Here is a 22,173-nt window from a genome sequence, read left to right as displayed (position 1 = left end):
TTTTTTTTTAACAAAAGCTATAACTGTTGATTAACAGATCTCTTTAATTCGTCACGATTTCTGACTAACAGTATCCAAGTATTATCACTTTATGAGAAATAAGTAGATACCTAGAATAAAACCGAGTTATTCGGTTTTTTTTTTGTCATCTTCAAAATTGAGAACTGAGTTTTTATCAAATTGCTCTTTTTAGAATATTTCGAAAATCGATTTTAGAAATAAGGCGAATAATCGAAAACCCTAATATGTGCATATGTATACTCTTATACATCTTTCATGCTAAATTGCAATTGTTTGTTGTACATTTCAAATGCGATACTATTGATTTTTAATACCAATTTTCCATAGACCTTTGTAATGGCGCCATCACCTGCATTTGTTTGAGGCAAAGAATAGGTAGAGTAGTGGCGTATGAAAATTTCACTGCATTTTTCGATTGTCACATACACAGGAACATACACTAGGCGACAAATGAAAGTGAACAAAAATTTAAAAAAAAAATTCACCAATTCAATTTTAGTCCATTCAATTTTAGTCGAATGAAGTGCAGGTTTCAAACGGCTTAAAAATCCCGTTGATTTTTGAAATTTTTTGTTCAGGTTTATTCAAGAACCTGACATGATGGAGGCTAACAGACCTCGAATTCGCATTCAATGCGTTGAATAACGTACGGATATAGAAGTTTGGTTCAATATACAGGAACTTATTGTTCAAAAAATTATTCATGAAAATAAAATATTCGACGCTATAAAAGTGCGGGGCAAGATATTGTCGTAGAAGAAAGTTATCGATGTTCCTTTGATCCCACGATCTCCTGCACAAGAATCCTGGATTTCGATCTTTTTAGAAAGAAGTCCAGCATTAACTGAAAAATCCGACTTTTTTATTTTTTTGGTCCAGCAATAACAGTTTAAGTTTATTTTTTAAGGTCGGAATAAAAGTTATTTCTTAATAGTAAACAAACCGCTTGTCCACATTGAATAAATTTGGTGTCAAATGAAAGAGGATTGAACAGGATTTTAAATAAATATCTAAACGAAGGTTACATTGTATAATTTTTTTATAATTTAATATAAAATAATTTCATATACCTGACCTGAGGTTTGTTCTATGGTAATTAAATAACATTTTTAATTAAAATATTTTTCATTTAGATATTTCAATTTGAAAGCGATTTTAGTCCTCTTTCATTTGGTACCAAATATGTTTTTTTTTTTTTATTTTTAAAAAGTATTTGCCCAAGTTTAATTGTTAAGTCCGGTTTGGCCAATTATTTTATTTCAAATAAAATAAAAGTCCAAAAATAATTTTTTTCTAACGGCTTTTGTTATAAAAGTTATAAAAGTCCGCGTCCCTGGAATATCATTTTTTTGCGAACAAGGTGTACACTTTCATTTGTCGCCTAGTGTACATATGCAGCTGATATATGTATGTATTTACTGTTTTCATAATAGCATTCGACCATTTGGTATGGTTGTTGTAGTAGCAGCATATCAAATATCAGAAGGATGATTGCAATGCGATTCACTACCTAAATCCCTATTTGCATTATTAATGGAAATTAAGCGCGATTTTCATGTTCACTTTGTGGTTGCAATGCCAAAGAGATTTTCATGTACGCCAGCGTTTTTTTGGTATTTTCATCGGCCATAATTTTTTGTTTAATTGAAATATTTAATGCTTTTTTACCAAATACAATTTTTTTCTAGATCTGGTTAGCAAACATACAAAACTAAATATTTATAAATATCTATGTGAATTTTTAATATAGTAATTGGAGGTTTGTATTCAATGAACGAGGGTCGATAAATAAGTGTATATTTTTTAAACCGTGAACCTGAGCCCACGAAAACGGTCTAAGTCGATGTACGCAATCTACAGCGCTTTAATGTCACTTTAAGGTTTTAGTTTAAAAATATTTTGAAGCGGGTTGCCACCTGTTTTAGAAAGTTTAACTCAAATCTTTTTACATGTTAGATGAATTATTAAAATAAGGGTATCAATCGAAGTGAGTTTGAAAAGGTTTTATTTCCGAAATATATTTTAGTGTTGCCACATGTTTAAAAAATCACATTTGTTTGTGTTTTGAATTTTTTTTTGGTTTTGTTTGGGGCCGTCGCCATAATTGTGCTATCGTCTGCATAACTCACTAAGATGACTCTGGCTGGCGGCGATGCAAATTGGACTTGGCGTTCCGGAATTCAATGAGAGATTCAAATTCATATCAATTCATGCCGTGTCAATTGCATTCGAAATGAACATTGACTAGAGCCTTCCTATTTATCAAAAGTTCGAAGTTGGTTCAGATTCTCTCTCTCTTAGATGTTTTGGTGCCGTACATTTTACAGACACCATGCTGGTGTTCCGCTGCTGGTTTTAGCTGCTTAGTCAGACTTGAAAAAGAAGGATGGTATGATTCTTCTGCTTTCGTCTTCCTCCCTGGCTTGGGAAGGGGAATGATCGAATCTATTCCTCAGATCCCTGTAATGATCAAAGTGGTAAGGGATACCAAGAATGCGACTGAGTTTCTATAGATTCCCGCAGGACCTAGTTTCTTCAGCATTTGCATAAGAATTCTTAAGCTGCTGGTCGTCGCTCTAGTTGGAGTCGCGCACTTAATTTCGGACGAAATCCAGCTAAAAAACTGGTAGGAGGTGGTATGATGATTTTCAGTTCGGTATCTTGCGACTTAATAGCTAACGCTAGACATTCAACGAAAACGCGTCGTTCGAGTCATTTCGTGGCGTAATGAACCGGTATTCAACGTCGTTGTGCATGTAAAAGCAAAGTTGCCACAGGAGTCTCGAGGGTAGTGTTTCCAGAAACTTTTGACTCATACTCACTCTGATAAGTCGGGCGGGAGTGCAGTTTGGTTCTCTGGATCGGCCCCTCCCCTTAAGCTGATGCCAGATGAAACTTTGTGGCTTTGAGTCACAATAATTTTATATATCGATGGTCCTCTGCAATAACGGCACAACTCAAAATCTCGTGTTTTTGAGTTATATAGCGGATTAGGTAACCGATTTTTCTTTGGCAAAAGCGACATAGGCTTAGTTGTTACCAATCCGGCAGATGCGCAGTTTTGTTACTTATTTCGTATTTTTTTCAGTCGAAGCCTTACTAAATCTTTAGAAAAAAGCCATAATTTAAAAGCTCCCTACAGAAAGACTGCACATAAACGGGAATAATTACGTTCCAAGTATATTATTGCTAAATTACGAAACACATTATCTTTAATTGACTACTGAAAAATATGAAATTTTGGGTTGTGTCGTTATTGCAGAGGACCACCAATATATGGAAATTCAAAATTTTATAGCTGTTTTTCTCAAGATATTGGTTTTTTGAGTTATGACAGTATTGAAGTAAATGAGCGATATCTATTTCATTTTATTTTGTTTTCTTTCATATATTTTTAATTTTAGTTATTACGGTAAATATTATATTTAATTTTTTCATTTGTTAAAAGTGAACATGTATTTATTGGTTGATTCGCGTAGATGTATGCACACTCTTTTTTCATATAAATAGAATACACTGTATATGGCATTAAGAATTTGGATTCCCATTTTAGTGGCTTTTTATTTTTTCACCAGTTTATTATGCATTTGATTTTCACACTAGCATCGCAATAAGCAAAGGAAGTTACAATTTTATTTTAGCTTCTTTTTTTTAATGTGTTAAATGTTATTTTGATGTACATAGGTACATACATACATAAATATGTATGTATGAAAAAATTTCAATGAAATAAAAACACTTAGCAAATATTTTCCTTGTGTAATGGATTACATTTAAAGCCCAAACATATCCATGTCATTTAGTATATGTACTACAAATAGATACATAGTAAACATATTTGTTACTGAAAAGCATTAAAAAATTACTTTTTTGTTCAAAAGGAATATTTTAGTTAAAGCACAAAAATTAAATTACAAATTAACGCTGTGCTTTTGAAACTTTGCTTTCATTCTAAACTGTGGTTTCAGACTAAAGTATTGCAATTACATATGTACATACAATTAATTCGCATAATTAAAGTTATAGCCGCTAATTTCAAAAAGAGAGAGAGATAATAAATTATATTTCCCAAAAAAAAAAAAATGTTGTGGCTTCCAAAAGGTAACTAAAAATATATAGAATTTACGAGGTTTTCAATGTAATATTATGGCCTTATTCAAAAAAAAATAAGGCAGGTTTAAAAGGCTCTATACATTGACGTTTTCATATATTTTTCAATTTATGAACCTTTTCTAAAACTACTTTATTTTTTATGAATAAGGCTATTAGTCTATACAGAGTACAGGTTAGGTTAGAGTGGTTGTCCCAGACAAAGGGGCATACTTGGACAATTAGGAGAATGTCCTTTGTGGTTCTACAGAGTACAGGTTCGGCTAAAGTGGTTGCAATAAACAAAGCGACACACTAGGACAATTAGTACGGTGACCAGATTTTTGTGGCCAAAAACCGCGACATTTCCAAAGCATCCAATCGGAACCTACAATATTGTTTTTAGAATAAAAAGACTTAACATCTCTTAATACAGTTTTATTTAAAACAAAACAAAAAGAAAAACTTGAAAAATGATCGTAAAAATGTATGCATACAATATACATACATAAATGTACGATGGCGAGAATGTAAATAGCGAAAAGGCATTTATCAGGTTTTGGCTACTTTTCTTTAAAAAAAAAAAAAAATATTCTTTTTTATGAAAACATAACTTACTATCTAAAAAAACATGTAAATCAAAATTTAGAACATTTATAAAACTTCGACGAATTTTAACAAATATTGATCAAAATTTTAAAGTAGGCAATTTTGTAGCTCATTAAATTTTAATATAAAAAAGTGCGCCTGGGCCACACGGGAGAAGTGAAACTTACGTTACATATGTACATATCTATTTTGTCTCATAACAAATATACATACATACACACATCTGCTTTTGCTTAAGGTTATATTTTTTGCCTTTTTCTATCTAGATCCCTACCTCTACCCCTGTTCGTTTTATTAACAGTCATGTTATTCTGTTTTTCCATTATCTTCATTTTTATCTTTATACTCTATCGATAACAAAATCGATAGTAACATCCAACAAAATATCGATAAAAATGTCGGTAACAAAATCGATGAAAACTTCGATAAAATTTTCGATAGCAAAATCGATAATAATCTTGGTAGCAAAATCTATTAGAAACCCGATAGAAATATCGATAAAATTATAAATAACAAAATGGATAAATAGCGATAACAAAATCGATAAAAATAACTATAACAAAATCGATAAAAATATCGATAACAAAATCGATAAAAATATCCATAAATTTCGATAACAAAATCGATTAATATCGATAAATTAATTAATCACAGAAATGGAGTCCTTAAATACTTATGTATTATTTAAATGTGTAGGTAGAAATAAATATTCGTCATTTGCGTAAGAGAGAGAAAAAAAAGTTTAATATGAATACGTCTCGGGAAACAGGTTTAATTGGGAAAGAATTAAAAAGTACAAACTATAGGAAATTTCAAAATAAAACACCAATATTTGGGACATTTCAAACTTCTGACTGAAGGCGCAAGCTTTAAACCACCTCCAATAGAACTCAAATTTTGTATATCGCAGTTTTTCCATTAACCTCAAGCTTTTAGGGGGTGTCACGATTAAATTTTAAAATTTTGTAAAAAAGGCACACATGCTAGACGTTGCAGTTTTATGGGAGACTATGACTGGAGGAGTTTTCAAAACCTAAACCACCGTCCCATAAGACACTACGATTGCCCTATCATAGTGAACATCGATCTTGGTATCTTTTTGAGCACTTTTTCCTCAAATCCAAAGGCATTTTATATTTCCGTTGTCAACGCGTACCGCGAGTAGTATCCGTATAGCTTCCCACCTTGCAAAGTGGCATGCTTTAAAAGTGTTTGATGTTAATTCGTTGTCGATAACTTTTGCATTGCTTTTAGCGCAAAAGTTAAGACTTGAATGAGTACGATCAATAATCGCTTCGAGGAAAAAACTCATAATAAACGTATTGGATTTTACATTTTAAAGTAGTGAAATTGCCTGAGAATCCTGCTTTTAAAATGACTTTCATAGTGTTTCTCTAAATTGCAAAGTTTGTTTGCATGTACATTTGTATGAATGTATGTATATAAAACTTACCGAGCGCTTTGCTTAGTCCATGATTGGCCATTAAGCTCTTATTGCGCGAGTTTTCAATCAGACTGATGCAATTTTGTGCCGAGCATCGTCGCTTCACGGCACACTCGACGCCCATATTTGCCATGAAAGCCTAAAACGAAAAATATGAAATATTAAAACACTAAAATACCAAAAATGGGTATGTAGTAGTGGTGGAGGAAGAAGAATACTAAGAGAGAGACCAATGCAATTATACAGAAGGGGCTTTTTTTTGGTAAGGTGAACAGAAACAAATTCAACCTTTATGTGTGCACAGCAACCAGAAGCGAAGCGATGTACACACCCGCTCGACTTATTCTGGCTGCAATAGCACAAATATATGTACATATATGCATATGTATATTTATGTATTTTTCTTACTGTGCTATATGTGCTTTAATTTATTTACAATTGCAGTTTTAAACCATCTAAAGCGATTTTCAATGTTGACGTGCAGTGCATTTTTGGTTAATGAGAAGAAAAACCAAACCTTTTGTAAATAAAGGTCGAAGTGGCCTGAATGACGCATACACGCCTGTCTAAACAGAAAAGACGATTCGACATTCTGCACAATGAACGACGACGCACCCACCAGGATTATGGGCAGCTGCTGCAGCTCGCCAGACCTAACAATAGTCAGTGCTGATCTGATAAACAGCATATCATGGCGACCTATGCTGACTTTAGCATCAGACCATCTGCCCATAATCATCTCGATTGATAAACCAGCCGTCTTTGCTTCCGCGGATCACCGGGTTTATGTCAACTTTTCTAAAGCTGACTGGAAAGGCTTCGCGGATGATACTGAAAGCGCCTTCACCGCACTACCCCCACCAACCGACGCTCACGTAGGTGGGCGTAAATTCCGCAGGGTTGTCACTACTGCTGCAGCCCGCTTCGTCCCAGTGGGATGTATCTCGGACCCCCGTCCAAATTTTCCTGCTGAAGCGGCTGTCTTAGCCAATCAGCGCGACAATCTTCGTCAGGCCGATCCCGGAAATCCCCGTATCAGGGATCTCAACTCAGAGATTCGGCAACTTGTGAACGTACATAAGCGGAAGAAATGGATGGAGCATCTGGTGTAAGTAAGCTTTGGTCAACCGCGAGGTCATTGTCCAACCCGACGAAGCGTGACGACAGAGTTGAAATAGACTTTGGTAACCCTCCAGTGGATAAAGCCAAACGTCGAGTGACCAGAAGGCTGCACAAACAGCCAAAACCTAGGGCGCCTCTTGTTTTCACCAGCGGCGTGGTAAGGGTAGTCATCGGGGATGCGAAAGCCTACAAAGCCATTGGACCCGACGGAATATGCATGTTGATGCTGTGGAATTTGGGTCCTTCGGGAGTAGCGTACCTAACGCAGTTGTCAACAGAGTACACAGCCGCAACAAGGTCCTCAAGTCGCTAGCCGGCAGCATCTGGGGCAAGCCAAAGTAACGTTGCAAGGCAATTGGCCGACCGGTTCTGAACTATACAGCGCCCGTGTGGTCACCGGGGACTAGTAGGAAGCAGTGGATGAAGCTGCAGACTTGCCAGAACACGGCACTCAGGACAGCGACAGGATACCTTTTGATATCCCCGCAACACTACCTGCACGACGAGGCCCACATACTCCCTATTAAGGAGCATAACACAGTGCTCTGCAAGCAGTTTTTGGTTGAGAACCACAACGTGGAGCTTCATCAAACAACCTCTGGACCCGACAGCTTATCGACAGGCCTTAAACGGATTTCACAAAGAGGCAGTCTCGGTTTATGTAGACTCCCGACCAGTGAATGCCGTTCTGGGCACACAACCACCAGACGTGGACGAGACAGAATTTCGTCTGCCTCGGGAGACTCGGACATGGTCAATGGTCACTTAAATTTCTATTTTGTATTTTTCAGCCAACCGGTAAGTTTTATAATAGGTGAGACAAAAGTGTAGATCATGCAATTATCTACATAAACTGGTTTAACACTTCTGTTCTTTGGAATGACTATTTCTGAGGTTTGGCAGTCAAAAATGTGTGTTCTTCATAATATGTACAATTTCCATTCTACCTGTGAGGCGCTTTTGTACCATGATTTCCCCAGTATGCCTACTCCACGACTTATTGTAGTCCTGTTTAATTAAAAAATAGTGGATGAAATGCAAATATTACCATCGGAAGTGATGAAAGCGGTCTGAATTAAAGTAATTAGAGAAGGCCACACATCTTATTAATAATAATACCACTTTACAAGGACAAATGCTAACATTTCATATGAAAATTCTCCGCTGAATTCGCAAATGAAGTCAAATTATAAGAAACTAGAATAGCTAAATTTACTTTTTAAATACTGTTAAATCTCTAATTTTTAGTAGTAATATTTTCGTATCGGATTAGAGGTTTCAGAGATAATCATTAATTTAAAAAATAATATAAATATTTACTTTCGGTAAAAATACCAGCGTGAAATAACTTGGTAACATCCGTATTATTGCACCTCAGTTTGGCTAACAAAAACAGAAAGGCTACAACAACAACCTTTGACCATGAATACATTTTTTTTACGTTTTTTATTTACAATAAACACTATTACTAATATACGTAGCAATTTTCAGCTCTATGCAAATGATTGTAGGTTACCTATACTTATTGGGCTACCTTGACCTGGCTAATGGCTAGGATTATAATTTTGAAAACGAATAAAAAATTGCACACTAGAAAAAAAATTGTAAATTTAAAATGTACACTGCCAGACTATTTCATACTCTTTATATGTAACAAATAAGTTTTAAATTTTTCTAATTTTTCTTATTTAATCAGTTTACAAATCTAAGTATGTCAGTCGAAAATATTAACTAAAACCAAGTTAAATATATGAAATGCAGGTATTCCAAACTGCAGGTAAATTTTTCAACATCAAGCTGCCTTAACACGAGTCGATTTCTGTCGACTGGGAAATCGATCAGCCAAAACAATGATCGATTTTGGCTCGACTCGTAGGCAACTAAATTCTAAATATCGGCATGTGTTTTATGAAATTTTAGGGGCAGTCTAACGAAAACCGTACCCTAATGGCAAGAAAAAGTACTTCTGGTCTTTAACAACAACTACTATAAATAGCTCAATATTGCTAACTACTTATATGATAGCTCGATGCATTTTCTCCTACCTCGAAAAGGTTACAGGCTTCACTATCTGTCAGTCCCATTTGCAAGCACTTTCCAAAGCTCTTTACAAATTCGCATAGGGTTTCACATAGCTGCGTCTCTTTGCGTTGCGCTATTGTTTGTAAACAAGGTAACAAACGAATAGCGTACCATTTAATGTTACGTTCCCGTATCTGCGGTGCATAATAGGCAAATAGATTCAAACAAATGCGCAAGGACCTAGAAATGAAAAAAGCACCAAAACAAATTAAATTCAAATTTTTTGAAATTTACACGAAATCGGCAAACCTTTGGTTGCCATTTCTTTTGATCTCTCCATACAAGTCCATTAGTATACGACTAACTCGCGTTTTTTCTAATGCACGAAATATGCGATTAAGATTTTCTTCGGCGTTCATTCTGACCACGGGATCAAGATCTTCACAAAATAGCAGCAGCACGGTTGTCGCCGTATTTATATGCGTGGCATAGTTTATGTGGCCAGCTAGTGCAGGCGACATAATGCATTCGGCGATATGTTGAAAGTAAGCTATTTTTCCTTTTTGGCTGTGGAAAAGATTTATTAAACGATTATAGATGAGGGGGAAACAAACGTAAACCATTGCGGAAAACACACCTGCATTCCGTGGTGCGTAGCTGCTCCACATAGGAAGTGAACTGATTCACCAATGATTTGTCCATATTTTCCTGGTCCTATTACACCATGAGTAGAGTATAAATTGCCTTGCTGTTCAGCTATTTATTCATTCTCAAACGTTGAAAAATAACTAATTTAGAGCAATTAACACAAAATTCTTCAGTGAGTAATCCAAAAATTGCTGCACACACTTTCGTATTTTTAAACAGTTTTTGCTTTGTTCCGGTTGTTCGTAAAATCGAGGTGAACAAAAATAAAACACCAAAAAATACCTGTGGTGAATCACAAAATCCCCCGGCTATTGAGACATTTCTGAGTAACAGGGATTTTTTTATCCCAACAGCAATGTTGCCGTTTAGGAGAAGAACGGCTGCGTTTCTTTATACATTCCAGATAATCCCATCTCACAGTCAGAATCAAAGAACGTAAACAACGTTGTAAACGTTTCAGATACGGTCCAAACCGACGAGGCACATTTTCAAAGTACTTGTATGTATGAAAACTATAATTCATAAAAAGGTGAAGGTTGTACAACTTTTTTGTTTGGTTTCAAGTTTTTGATAATTTTTTTTTTTTTTTTAATCTGAAAGTCATACTTTCATAATTTCGAGGAAATAATGCTTGATAACAAATATTTAATATAAAAAATTGTGCAAACGCTTAGGGTGGTCCAAAATAAGTAAAGTCGGAATTTTAACGCTATCACCCCGAAGGAAAAATATGACCATATTTTTAATTTTGAAATCAAAAAATATTTACGGGTCGCTCAAAACGGTCAAACAGCTTTTCGTAGAAATTGTATGGAATTCTTCAAAATCAATATTTTTCGATCGGAAAACTCGGTTTCTTTTCAGGAGATTCCTGGTAATAATGCCCAGTTTCTTATTTTACCATTTTTCATAGTAACTATATTTTATAGGTTCGCCAAAACCCCCAGAAAATGCGAGAAAAGAAGAAATGTTTAATACATTTTTTATATGAATTTTTTTAAATCTCATAGATGGCTATTGCAAATTGGTAATAATTTTATATTTGTATTTGAATCAGGGACATAACAGTTATAAGTTTTATAGCAAAAACGTTGCTCCATAACAGTTATTAGATGAGAAATATTTTTTATTTCGTCGATAAGAATTATAACCCAACGCTTAATTTTTACGTTGCCTGATAACTGTTATGCAGGAGAAATATTTTTTCCATTGCCGATAAGAGTTATTTCCCAACGCTTATTTTTTTAAGTTGCTGGATAAGAGTTATTTTACAACGTTTATTTTTTACGTTGTCTGATAAACGTTGTAAGTTTAGGATATTGATGAAAATGGAGGTGGAGAATAATGCAGCGTTTTTGCTGCATTTAAAATGCAACATTTAGCACTTTCGAACATATGTTTTCGAAGAGCGTTCATGCTATCGCATTTAGCAAATGTACATTTACGCGAGTTCGAAATCGTATGCTTTTGACAAACAGCCGTGTTCCAGTCGCTTATTCAGATCCGTATCCATTACGATAAATTCTCACGGAAAAGATAATGTGCAAAAACCCCTACTGAAAAGGAAAAATAAATTCTAAACCGAAAATTCAATACAAAAACCTGAATTGTTTTAACCATAACCGAACATTTGTTTGTGTATATATTCATTTGTCGGTGCTGCCAATTATATTTTCCACACCTAATTAGGAAACAAAACAAACAGAGTTGATCACAAATTAATCCAGATTTTTATCAGCATCATATCGATGTTGAATTTGCGTAACTTTTCTTTATCCAAATAATGTAAAATAATAAATGAAATCTCGATCGGCGATCACTGAAACGCAGCTAGTGGTTGTATACTCGAAAAAGCAATGTTGCCACTTTTTATCATTAAACCATGTTCGAATCGTGGAAATTTTGGAAGATCACAGGGATGCTTTTAGCATTTAGATTCTAAATGTAAAGATTGAGTTGCATTTAGTTGCATTTAGATGACGAATTTTGTATGGATAAATGTACATTTAGAGTAGCATTTAGAGCTAAATGCGCTAAATGTACATTTACGCGTAAGCAAAAACAGCCCATAAGATAAAGATAATGAATTAAAAGTGAGAGAGTGAAATAACTCTTATCAGATAACGTAAAAATAAACATCGGGCAATAACCGTTATCAAGCAACGTAAAAAATAAACGTTGGGCAATAACTGTTATCGAGCAACGTGAAAAATAAACGTTTTGAGATAACTCTTAACAGCAACGGAAAAAATATTTCTCATCTAATAACTGTTATGAAACAACGTTTTCGTTAAATTTCAGAATTACGTCAACGTTTTCAATTTGCAAATATACGTTACATTGTGTAAAAAGCTAGCATAAATCATGAATCTTTTTAGCTAAAGTTCCGCTCTTAAGTCTTTTGTTTTCCTTTTCGAAACAATAAAGTTATAGGAAATCAAAAAAAAAAAGTTATAAATCGCCATTAAGCTGTAGTCTATGTTTTTAAAATAAACGACGCTTACTAAACAGCGTGTATGTGATAATTTTACTCAAGTAGATATATATTAACAAATACTATTGCAAATCGCCTACATTTTAGCGCCGCAAAGCGTTCTGCATTTACCGCCGTTGTGTTGTTCTTTATGTGCCAAGACTTACAAATAAATGTGCTAATACTATTGGCCGCTCTCGTCATTATATATCTCATTCTATGAAAATTTTCTATTGATACGTTGATAGAATTATAATTATGGAATGTAGGAAGGTGTGCACTTGGTCTACAAACACATAGGATCAAGAATACATCAACTCTCTATCAAATATACGAATATATGAATATTCCACTAAGATGTTGCCTTTCCGTTGCTATATGCATACATTAATAAGTACCTATATATATATATATGTATATGTACGTTAGATATATGTACGCTTTTAAAAAATACTAGTATTTCATTTGGCGCCTACTAAAAATTCCATTTGTGTCAGTGATGCCAGATATTCTCTGTTAAATTACCCACGAAAATCAAGGAAAAAATCCCTAAATTATCAACATCTTAAATATGTATCCCACAAAGTTCCCAAAGAATTCAAAACACATATTTCAGCTGATAGTAAAGAACTTAATGGTCCGTAGATTACTTACTAAAGGCCTAAAAGAATTTAAAAACATCTAATACATTCATAAATTAGCTTCAGTTTTTATTAAAATCCAAGATTTTCTTGTGTTTTTTTTTATTTTTGAATACTTACTGTCAATTCTTAAAGCTGTCACTGTTACAAATTACATCTTGCGGAATCTAGCTTAGCTTCTTCTGGCTGTGATGAGGCTCTCGACTCACCCAATAATGGAAATTTCCATCGGACGCTGAAACTAATAGCCCAGAATGACCGCCGGACATATTAGAGATTACGGAAAGTACAGGCAGAAATAATAAGCCGTTTCAAAAAGACAAAATATTCGTACTATTCCATATCTGTTTATAAACGAGAGTTTGCCGTGGTCCGTCGTTTAATACTGCATGCAACATGAGCGGCAAGTACAAAGGAATTGAGGCGAGAATTTCAAAAGAAAACGTCAATAATTAACGGTACTCTTTAAATTAAAATACACTTTGTTCCAATTAATTGTATGTAATTATTAACTCAAAACTGAGGCCCCACATGTATAGTGGCCTCGTGCGCCACATTCTTAATCCGCTCCTGACATGTTACATTAAACACCAGTTACAACTAGAAAGATTCCTACTTACTCAGCGCTTGAATTGGTTAACGGGAGAAAAATTTCACAATTGTCCATATAATTTTTAATACTTATCACAATCTGGCATGACTGATTTGCTTGGAAACAGTTAGTTTCCTTCAAGAAACCAGTTTTGGAACTTAATTGGGGTGTTCACAGTTCGTTCCAAATTGTGTCTGAAAATGTAGACGTCTACATTTTGAGACATCTTTAGCATCAAACTGTGAGCACCCCTTTCTAGCAGTCGTCGCAAAATCGTCTCAAAACTTTGCTGGTGTTGCCAGACATTTCTTCCTTGCATGCGTTTTTTATATGTCGCCTTTCGATTTTGTTTCTGAAAAATTGTAATTATTTAACTTAATTACCAATTCGTAATATTTGTTATTTCTTTTCCTTGATTTGTTTCTTTTCATCAGAAATTGCGCTAAAATTAAATGCAAATACAGAAAACGTGCCCAATAAATTAAAAAAAATGTGATTAGTATTGCCATAATGCAGTCCTGCTGCGAGGTTGCAAAATGTAGACGCGTAAAAAACATACCTTTGAGTGTGACAAAATGTAGACGGCGTCGTTTTCCAATTTTGTATGGGAAACAACAACACCACAGATTTTACGGTTAGAAAACGTCTTAAAATGTAGACGTCTACATTTTGAGACACTATTTGGAACGAACTGTGAACACCCCAATTGTATTTGCTAAATATGTATTCGGAAAATTTGACCGTTCGTTCGTATCGTTAATTGATTAAAAAGGAAATGGTCCTAATTTCAGAATTTGTTAAAAAGAGAATGTTCTTAATTTCAGAATTTAGTGGCATAGTCCTACTAAATTTCATCTGCGACAGTAGTATTTGGTATAATAGACTCTATATATTCTGACGCGGATTAGATGAATGTACTTCCTAATAGGCATTCACAATGTTTTTTTCTGGCATAGATATTCCTTGTAAATCAACACGCTGACGAATTTTAATTTATTAAATTTATTTTATTTGACTTTCCAATATGTTTTTACACATATATACATAAGCATATGTAACTAAAATGCATATAAATTTGTATTTCAAAGTACATACATAATTATTAGAATGAGCATAAATATGTACGTACATACATATAGAATTTTCTTACTTAAAGTGCCAAAGAATTTCACAAAGTAGCTAAAAAAAGTTATGCATGTACAAATACATTTTATAATTTCTCGTATTTCTTTTTTGTGTACATAAAAATTAAAGGAAATTAATATAATCACAGTCCATTCGTGTTAGATAATGTTAGAGAAAAGGAGGGCATTGTGAGAAATTCAAAAACAAAAAAGGGTGCGATATGTAGCGATTACCAAAAAAAAAAACACATCTGCATAACTGAGAAAAGGGAAAGAGATATTTAGTTGACGTTACGAAACTTTTTTATCAGTGTACCAAAAATGGACGAAAGTTGTGTTCGAGTGGACAGTGAGTCGAAATTAGAGAAGACAGAAGACTAGCAGAGGAAGAATACACAAAATACAAATAAACTATATTTCGACTAATTCGTTGTTGTATTACATTATTTTTGTTCTGGTTTTTGTTCTTTAAGTACAATTTTTTATATATTTTTATTTACAAGGGAAATTGTTAAATTCTTTCTTAAACTTAAAAATTAAAAAAAAAAACACAACCTTAACCTTAAAACATAACTAAATTGATAACTAAATTAAAATATTTTATAAAAAAAATTATATTGTTTAATGATGGAAATTACGCGAGCACACAGGCACACAATTCGAAGTGTCAAATAAAGAAACAGACTTACATGTGCATATATGGATGTATGTAGGGCATACTCTCGTGTGTGTGCACAGCTTAATGTTATCGGAAAAAAATAAAAATAAGTTAAGTACAAAAAGTTATGAGCTGTGAGTTGAGGATAGGTCGATATCTAAGAAAGACTTTAGTAATTAAAAAGGAAATTTTAGTTCGAAAATACTTCGTTGCAGTCGATTAACTAAATTTGTTGCGTCATGAATTTCGAGACCATCGGAAATAAAAAATTATAAAATTTTTGTTTACATAACTCCCTCAAGCGACATAGATAAGATTTAAATTTATTAAGGTGTAAAGTTTAAAGTAAAAACTAGATATTTTTGTTGAGCAGAAAGCTGATAAAATAGAACGGTGCGTGCATGGGAATGTAAAATAAACTAGATAATCTATTAAATATGAATTAATGCTAAAATTAGGATAAGACACCTTATACACTTGTATTTGTTGTGTTTTCTTTTGTATTTATGTATATATGTATATAGTATATACTCTCTACAACAACTACAATTCAGCTTTAATCGACATTGGTCGTATGTACATGCCTACATACATATGTACAAATATGAATAAGGTCTTAAGCGCAAGCTATATATAAGTCATACATATACTATATACAGCTGAGTTCGAATCAACCCAGTTCGCTTACTTTGCATATTAAGTACAAATTTTAATTTACATGTACAATTTCTCAATTTCTAGTATCGATGATTTATAAAAAAAAAAAACTCAAGAGTAAAAATTTAATTAATTTGTTGTCCCGATTTGCAGCCGTGCCCTTGGCCGCCACTGTTGCAAATTATATTATCCACGCTTCGCTCGCAGCACCAACAGCGTCAGTATCAGAAAGCCAAGGATCCACGCCAGCGTACTCAGGAAGCCCGAGTACACAGCCTTCTCCGTGATGGCCCAACCGCGCGTCAATATCGAGCGCAGCGAAGTGGTAGCGAGTGTCAGTGGCAGGCAAAGCGAAATGTATCTGCAAAGAGCGATTTATAAATATCTATTTATTGCTTGAAAATATTCTAAACTTACCGCAGCACAATGGGCATTCCCTCAATGGGCCAAATAACACCGGATAACAGCAGCGTGGGATAGAATGAACCCAACGCCAGCTGTATGGCGTTACGTTCCAGCTCACAGACCGATGAGATGAGGAATCCAAAGCACATGCCGCACAAACCCTGCAGCAGCGTCAATACAATCACCCAGAAGAGTTCGCCATTATTTGTGACACCAAAAACGACCAGCATAAAGATGAGTACGAGCGTTGTTTGTCCACACATGACCACAAATTGTGTGATGACGTGCGAGAAGAGAATCTCTCCGGGTGTAACGCCAGCGACCCATGAGCGATCGAGCATGCCCTGAAAATGGCAACAACAACAAAAAAAAATTACTTTTAGAGTAAAAGCATTTGCCGGTTATGGTTAAAACTACTTCATATATTTATTTAGGAATTGAAAACCTAATAACGGAATAAGACCTGGGTGGGCTTTATTGCAAACATTTTGTCTCCATGCGTTAAAAAAAAAAAAAAAAATATTCATTATCAATATGGTTGCTAATATCGCTATCGCTGGTACAGGAAAACATTTTTATTCCCTCACCGTTCAATATCCTCTCTCTCACGACTTCGGATTTATTTATGTTAAGCATTGTAAAGTTTTAAAGTCTTATGGCCTTATTCATAAAAAGTAAAGTAGCTTCAAAAAAGGTTTATAAACTGAAAACTGTATGAAAATGTCATTTTATAAAGCTCTTTAAACCTACTTTATTTTTTATGAATAAGGCCATTAAAATAAAAAATAATTTTACGTAGCGCAATTAAGCCTAAGTACCATTTTCGTCAAATTATAACTGTCGTTGTAGTTCAGTGGTACACAAAACAGCCCCCGCGGGCCGAAAGCTCTCACTCCGATTTATATGGCCGCACACAAAGTAAAAGCGCTCTCTGAGTATCCCTTTTGTAGTTATAGCTTGAAGCCAGAATATAAAAAAAAGCTTTAAAAAGCTTCCGCGACTAAACTATATACGCTATTTTTAGCTTTCCTACATATCCCAAATTGTATATGGACGAGTACAGAATCGGAGCTCTATCTGGTAGCCGCTGATACAGAGGGACATGATAGGGGTATTCTCGAAAACTCTTGCAAAGCCATTGCATGGTGCACGGATTGTACGAATTGCATGGTGAAAGTCGGGGTTCTGTTTTGCAAACCGTGCACTCCATGCACCATGACAGGGCTTTGCAAGACTTCGAGAATACCCCTAATGTAAAAGTTCTATCTTATCGATGTAAGGCAGCGATGGGCAGAAAGTGGTTTTACTCTGCACGCGCTTATACAAAATGTATAGAAAGCTTAAAGGAGCTTTGCCGCGGGTAAGGCGATGCTTATCACGGATGTTAACAGTACGACACCTAAACGAGTAGGAGAAAAAAGAAGTTTGCTCTTAGAATTAACCAGCCCGTAGGAAATTGAAAAAATCGGCCGCAGGGATAGAGAAACCAAGTATGTATCTGATAAGGAACTCATTTACCTACTTGCAAGCATATTTAAAAGTTGATTGGTTTTTATTTGCAGTTCGAATTCTATATAGTTATATAATTATATACTCTCTACGCTCAAAAACTACTAAACTCATATGACCGTACTCACCTCAGTGCGTTCGATGATCAATGCGGATGACGTCAATGCAACAGCCAAGAAGAACACAATGCTATAAATCCATAAAGAAAAATAGAAATTAAAATATAAATAGATATCATTAAATGTTGCTGAAAAATGTGGTAGTTAGCGAGCTCAAAAGGTATGGAAAGACTTTCCATTTCCATACCGGAAGTCCGCACCCAACCCCACCAAGCCACTACTTACGTCAATATCACACCAGGTGCAACAAAATCTGTAAACGACGGATTCATTGTGCCATAAATGGGTTCTCTAAATTGAATAGGCACATCACCAAGTTTGGGATTATTGCCACATTGCTCCAGCAACGTCATGGCAAAGTCCCGATAGGCCAGTTGTATGTCACGATTCAGCATAACTCCGATTTGCTGATTGGACATATCCAGCCACACTTTAATTTCCGACTGCTCAATGGTCTCATCGTCAGCGTCACGTCCTTAGGCGGCAATAAAGGTATCGTAAATGATAAGTAAATTAGTTATTTTGCTGTAAGCAATTCTTTGATCATACCCAAGGCTACGCGTGCCACAAATGCATCCGTAAAGTTCTCCGTTATGTAGAGCACACCCCAAGCTTTGCCTACACGCACCGCATCTTTAGCTTCCTCCAGTTTCGTGTAGTACGTTTTGTCCATAGTGTCGTTCAGATGGCTCAAATAACGACAACCGAGATTCGTGAAATGGCAAGAATCCTCCCAATAGCAGATATTCTGGAAGGCGAAAAGCAATGAAATGAATTTGGGGCGTTTAATAATGAACGATAATAGCTCAGAGGAACTGGAAACTATTTAGTATATTAGAAGATTGCAAAAAATCTATAGGTACTCACTGTATTGTTCATTTCACTGTTAACGATCGCCAAGTTCAAACCAGTCGGATCTCGTCCAATTGCCAAACAGAAGAGTATCACCTGCATTACGGGCAACGCAAAAATGAACAGCATTACGCCAACATTACGCCACATGCGCAGGAAATTTTTGGTTAGCAGTGCTTTCATTTTGCCTTTAGTTGTGACCTAGATGGAGTGCGGGCAGGAATTTATTTTTCATTAAATTATTTATACATTTCTGGGGATGTGGCGGAGAAGAAGTTTTCACTAAATATTACGCACCTTGCATAGATTCGCATAGCAATCCTGGCAGCTTTCTTCATCTTTGGGAGTGTTGCGTTTCATGGGCGGCGGCGGGTCATAGGGTTCTTGATTCAACTGTGTGTGTGCAAAAATAGTGATTGTGTTTTTTTTTGTTTTTGTTTTAATGTAAAATACAAAGAAAATGAGATGAAATAGTTTATTTTCCTGGGTTTGGACCTTAGCTATCGCAAATCAGCTGCGGTAAAATTCTACTGAACTGCATGAAAGTGAAGCAATTTTTAGCAAACATTCTTAATTCAATCAAATCGGTGCTTAACTATGATTTTCAGAAAACTTCCTGGTCAACAATTTTACAAAACATGATGTAGAAAAGCTAAGCTAAGTCCTTAGGCCGTTCTCATTTTAAAAGAGTTTACTGTACAGTTTGCCACTAAGTCCTGCCCTCCAGCCTTTTAAAAGCTCTCTGTACAATTATATATGTATGTATATATGGTTGACGACGAGAGAGAGCTTTTACTATATACGCATTGGATAAAGATTGTGCATAGGCCGGTGATACTCAGAGATAGCTTTTACTCTGTGCACATTAGAATGGTCCAAAAACAGTGAAGTCGGAATTGTTATGCTCTCACCCCCTAGGATTGTTCGTCGTATGTCGAAAAAAGTATACCCCTACTTTTTTTATTGTGAAATCAAAAAATATTTAGAGGTCGCTCAAAGCGCTCAAAGTTTTCCATGTGTTTTTATATAGGAAAAATAAAACTTTTCGTAAAAATGGTATAGAATTCTTGAAAATCAATATTTTTCCATCGAAAAACTCTGGTTCTCTTCAGGAGACTTTCAGTTATATTATCCAATTGTTTATTTAACCATTTTTTAATACTAATAATTTTTTATTAGTCGCCCCATTGCATTTGTCGGGGTTTTTGTGGGTTTTTGGCGGACCTATAATTTATAGTTGCGATGAAAAATGGTTAAATAAACAATTGGGTATTATTATTGGGAGTCTCCTGCAGTTAAATAGAGTTTTCTGGTAGAAAAGTATACCATTTCAAGGAAAAGTTGTTTTTCCCCCGTATAAAATACTTGGAAAGCTTTGGGCGCTTTGAGCGACCTCTAAATATTCTTCGATTTCAAAATAAAAAAATAAGGGTATACTTTTTTTTTAAATTAGACAGTAATGAGGCCTTATCGATTGTTATCAGTTTAGCCTCAAATGCTTTACAATAGTCTGAAAAACATAAAGTCTAAAGACGATTCTCAGAATATGCCATACAACCGAAAGTCGAGCAATGGCCTTTAGTGGATCCAACCATAACTTTTTCAAAACTTTAAAATTCAGTAGAGAAAGAAGTTCATTATTAATTCAGGAATTCGTTTAAGGGTTTCAGTTATTAATTTCAGTTTTTGACTTTTTCTTAAACTATTTTTTTTGCTTACTTACTTTAATCGTTTGAAATATATTCTAGTTATGTATTAGCATGTATGAGTAGATGGAAAACTTTAAAAATTTTATATTTTAACAAACCGTAAAGACCGATCCATTTGTTTCGCTAATCAGCACTTCTTTGCTCTGATGGAAATTCAATCCGACCACACCTCCTTCTTGACTCGAGCCGGGCTTATCCATTTTACTGCCGAATGCCATGGCGTGTAATGAAATATTATTACTGTTAGTCGATAGTCACGAGCATTTAATTATAAACATTAACAACAATCACAACAGGATGGATTTTATTTTTTTTTTTTGTAAACCGCATGAATCGAATAATGATCACCAACCGATACACCAACGCATAAATCGAGCGATGAGTCACAAAATACGCATTCGATTACAAATACGAGTAGATATAAGTATATGTGTATGTAATTGTTGCGCGCACGCACGCACGCACGAACGCAGGCACGCAGTTGTGTGAATCCACAACCACACAACAACAACGATAGTGCCGACAGCGATTGCGAATGGCACGCACGAATGCAGGATGAGTTGTGAGAATGCATAAAATATGTGAAAAAATAAGGAAAAATAAAAAACAAAATCGTAAAAATATATTAATTATTTTTTACATGCTGGCAAGCACGATGCTTTGAATGCTGGTTAGCAACAACAACAATGACAAACACACGCAAATACAAAATGTGAACCAACGCACAGTGTGTCGTGCAGAACAAGCAAGGTGGACAAAATTATTTGCGGATATACATATCTATTTGGGATATACCAATTCTGGCAACTATCTCTTTCCAAAATACGGATTGAAAGATCTTCTAGCCTTATTCTGCATAGACATGCATAGCAATAAGTTTTCTAAAAATTAATGAAATTACAAAAATATACATATTTTTCTAAAAAAAAAAATTAAAAAATTTTTATGAAATTTAAAACAATGTTTTTTTAAACTGTAAAATCTAAAAATAAAAATATTTTTATATATTTTTCTAAAAAAAAAATGATTAAAAAATTTAAATGGAATTAACAACAATGTTTTTTAACCTGTAAAATCTAAAAATAAAAAGTAAATTACATTAGAAAAAAAATTTAAAATTAAAAAAATACGTATGTGCTCAAAAATTAAGTGAAGTTAAAAAGATATACTTCTCTGTTTAAAATAATTTAAACCAAAAATTAAATAAAATACTAATGTTCCCAAACGTAAATAGATATTTGAAAAAATATATTTTTCTTTTTAAGATAATATAAACTAAGAATTAGATAAAAATGTTATTAAAAAAGAAAAAATAACAATCATTTAAAAAATTAATTAGAAATTAAAAAAATATTTCCCTTTTTGAAATATTATAACCTAAAAATCAAAAGAAATTAAACTAAAAACAGAAAAAAGATAATTTAAAACTAGAAAAGAATTTATCAATTTCAAATAATATACGAGTACATGCAAGTGCTT

At 34.3% G+C, this 22,173-nt stretch overlaps 2 protein-coding genes across 7 annotated transcripts in view; both read right to left on the bottom strand.

The window, feature by feature from the left end:
* Positions 1-10,185, bottom strand: part of LOC118736962 — a gene marked incomplete at its 3' end in the record, with an annotated part of 246,938 nt that extends 236,753 nt beyond the window's left edge. For both annotated transcript variants that reach the window (XM_036467144.1, XM_036467145.1), the window contains 4 exon segments: positions 6,173-6,302; positions 9,331-9,547; positions 9,617-9,874; positions 9,945-10,185. In XM_036467144.1, the coding sequence (XP_036323037.1) occupies positions 6,173-6,302; positions 9,331-9,547; positions 9,617-9,874; positions 9,945-10,009 (670 nt within the window). In that variant the 5' untranslated portion in view covers positions 10,010-10,185.
* A 5,530-nt stretch (positions 10,186-15,715) lies between these two features.
* The window catches only part of LOC118736961 (ABC transporter G family member 23), a 102,549-nt gene continuing 96,091 nt past the window's right edge, over positions 15,716-22,173 (bottom strand). For 4 of the 5 annotated variants that reach the window (XM_036467139.1, XM_036467143.1, XM_036467141.1 and 1 more), the window contains 8 exons: positions 20,793-20,934; positions 19,283-19,378; positions 19,001-19,186; positions 18,683-18,881; positions 18,359-18,608; positions 18,143-18,203; positions 16,518-16,849; positions 15,716-16,461 (listed from right to left, as the gene is read on the bottom strand). In XM_036467139.1, coding sequence (XP_036323032.1) covers positions 16,287-16,461; positions 16,518-16,849; positions 18,143-18,203; positions 18,359-18,608; positions 18,683-18,881; positions 19,001-19,186; positions 19,283-19,378; positions 20,793-20,934 — 1,441 coding nt within the window. In that variant the 3' untranslated portion in view covers positions 15,716-16,286. The remainder of the gene's footprint in view (positions 16,462-16,517; positions 16,850-18,142; positions 18,204-18,358; positions 18,609-18,682; positions 18,882-19,000; positions 19,187-19,282; positions 19,379-20,792; positions 20,935-22,173) is intronic. The other variant, XM_036467140.1, reaches the window with a different exon arrangement.

This window comes from Rhagoletis pomonella, unplaced genomic scaffold (genome assembly GCF_013731165.1).
Source record: "Rhagoletis pomonella isolate Grant_MI unplaced genomic scaffold, Rhpom_1.0 Rhpom_scaffold_00004, whole genome shotgun sequence".
Taxonomy (NCBI): domain Eukaryota; kingdom Metazoa; phylum Arthropoda; class Insecta; order Diptera; family Tephritidae; genus Rhagoletis; species Rhagoletis pomonella.
Note: the sequence above shows the minus strand (reverse complement) of the source record. Positions and strands in the feature narration are given on the sequence as shown.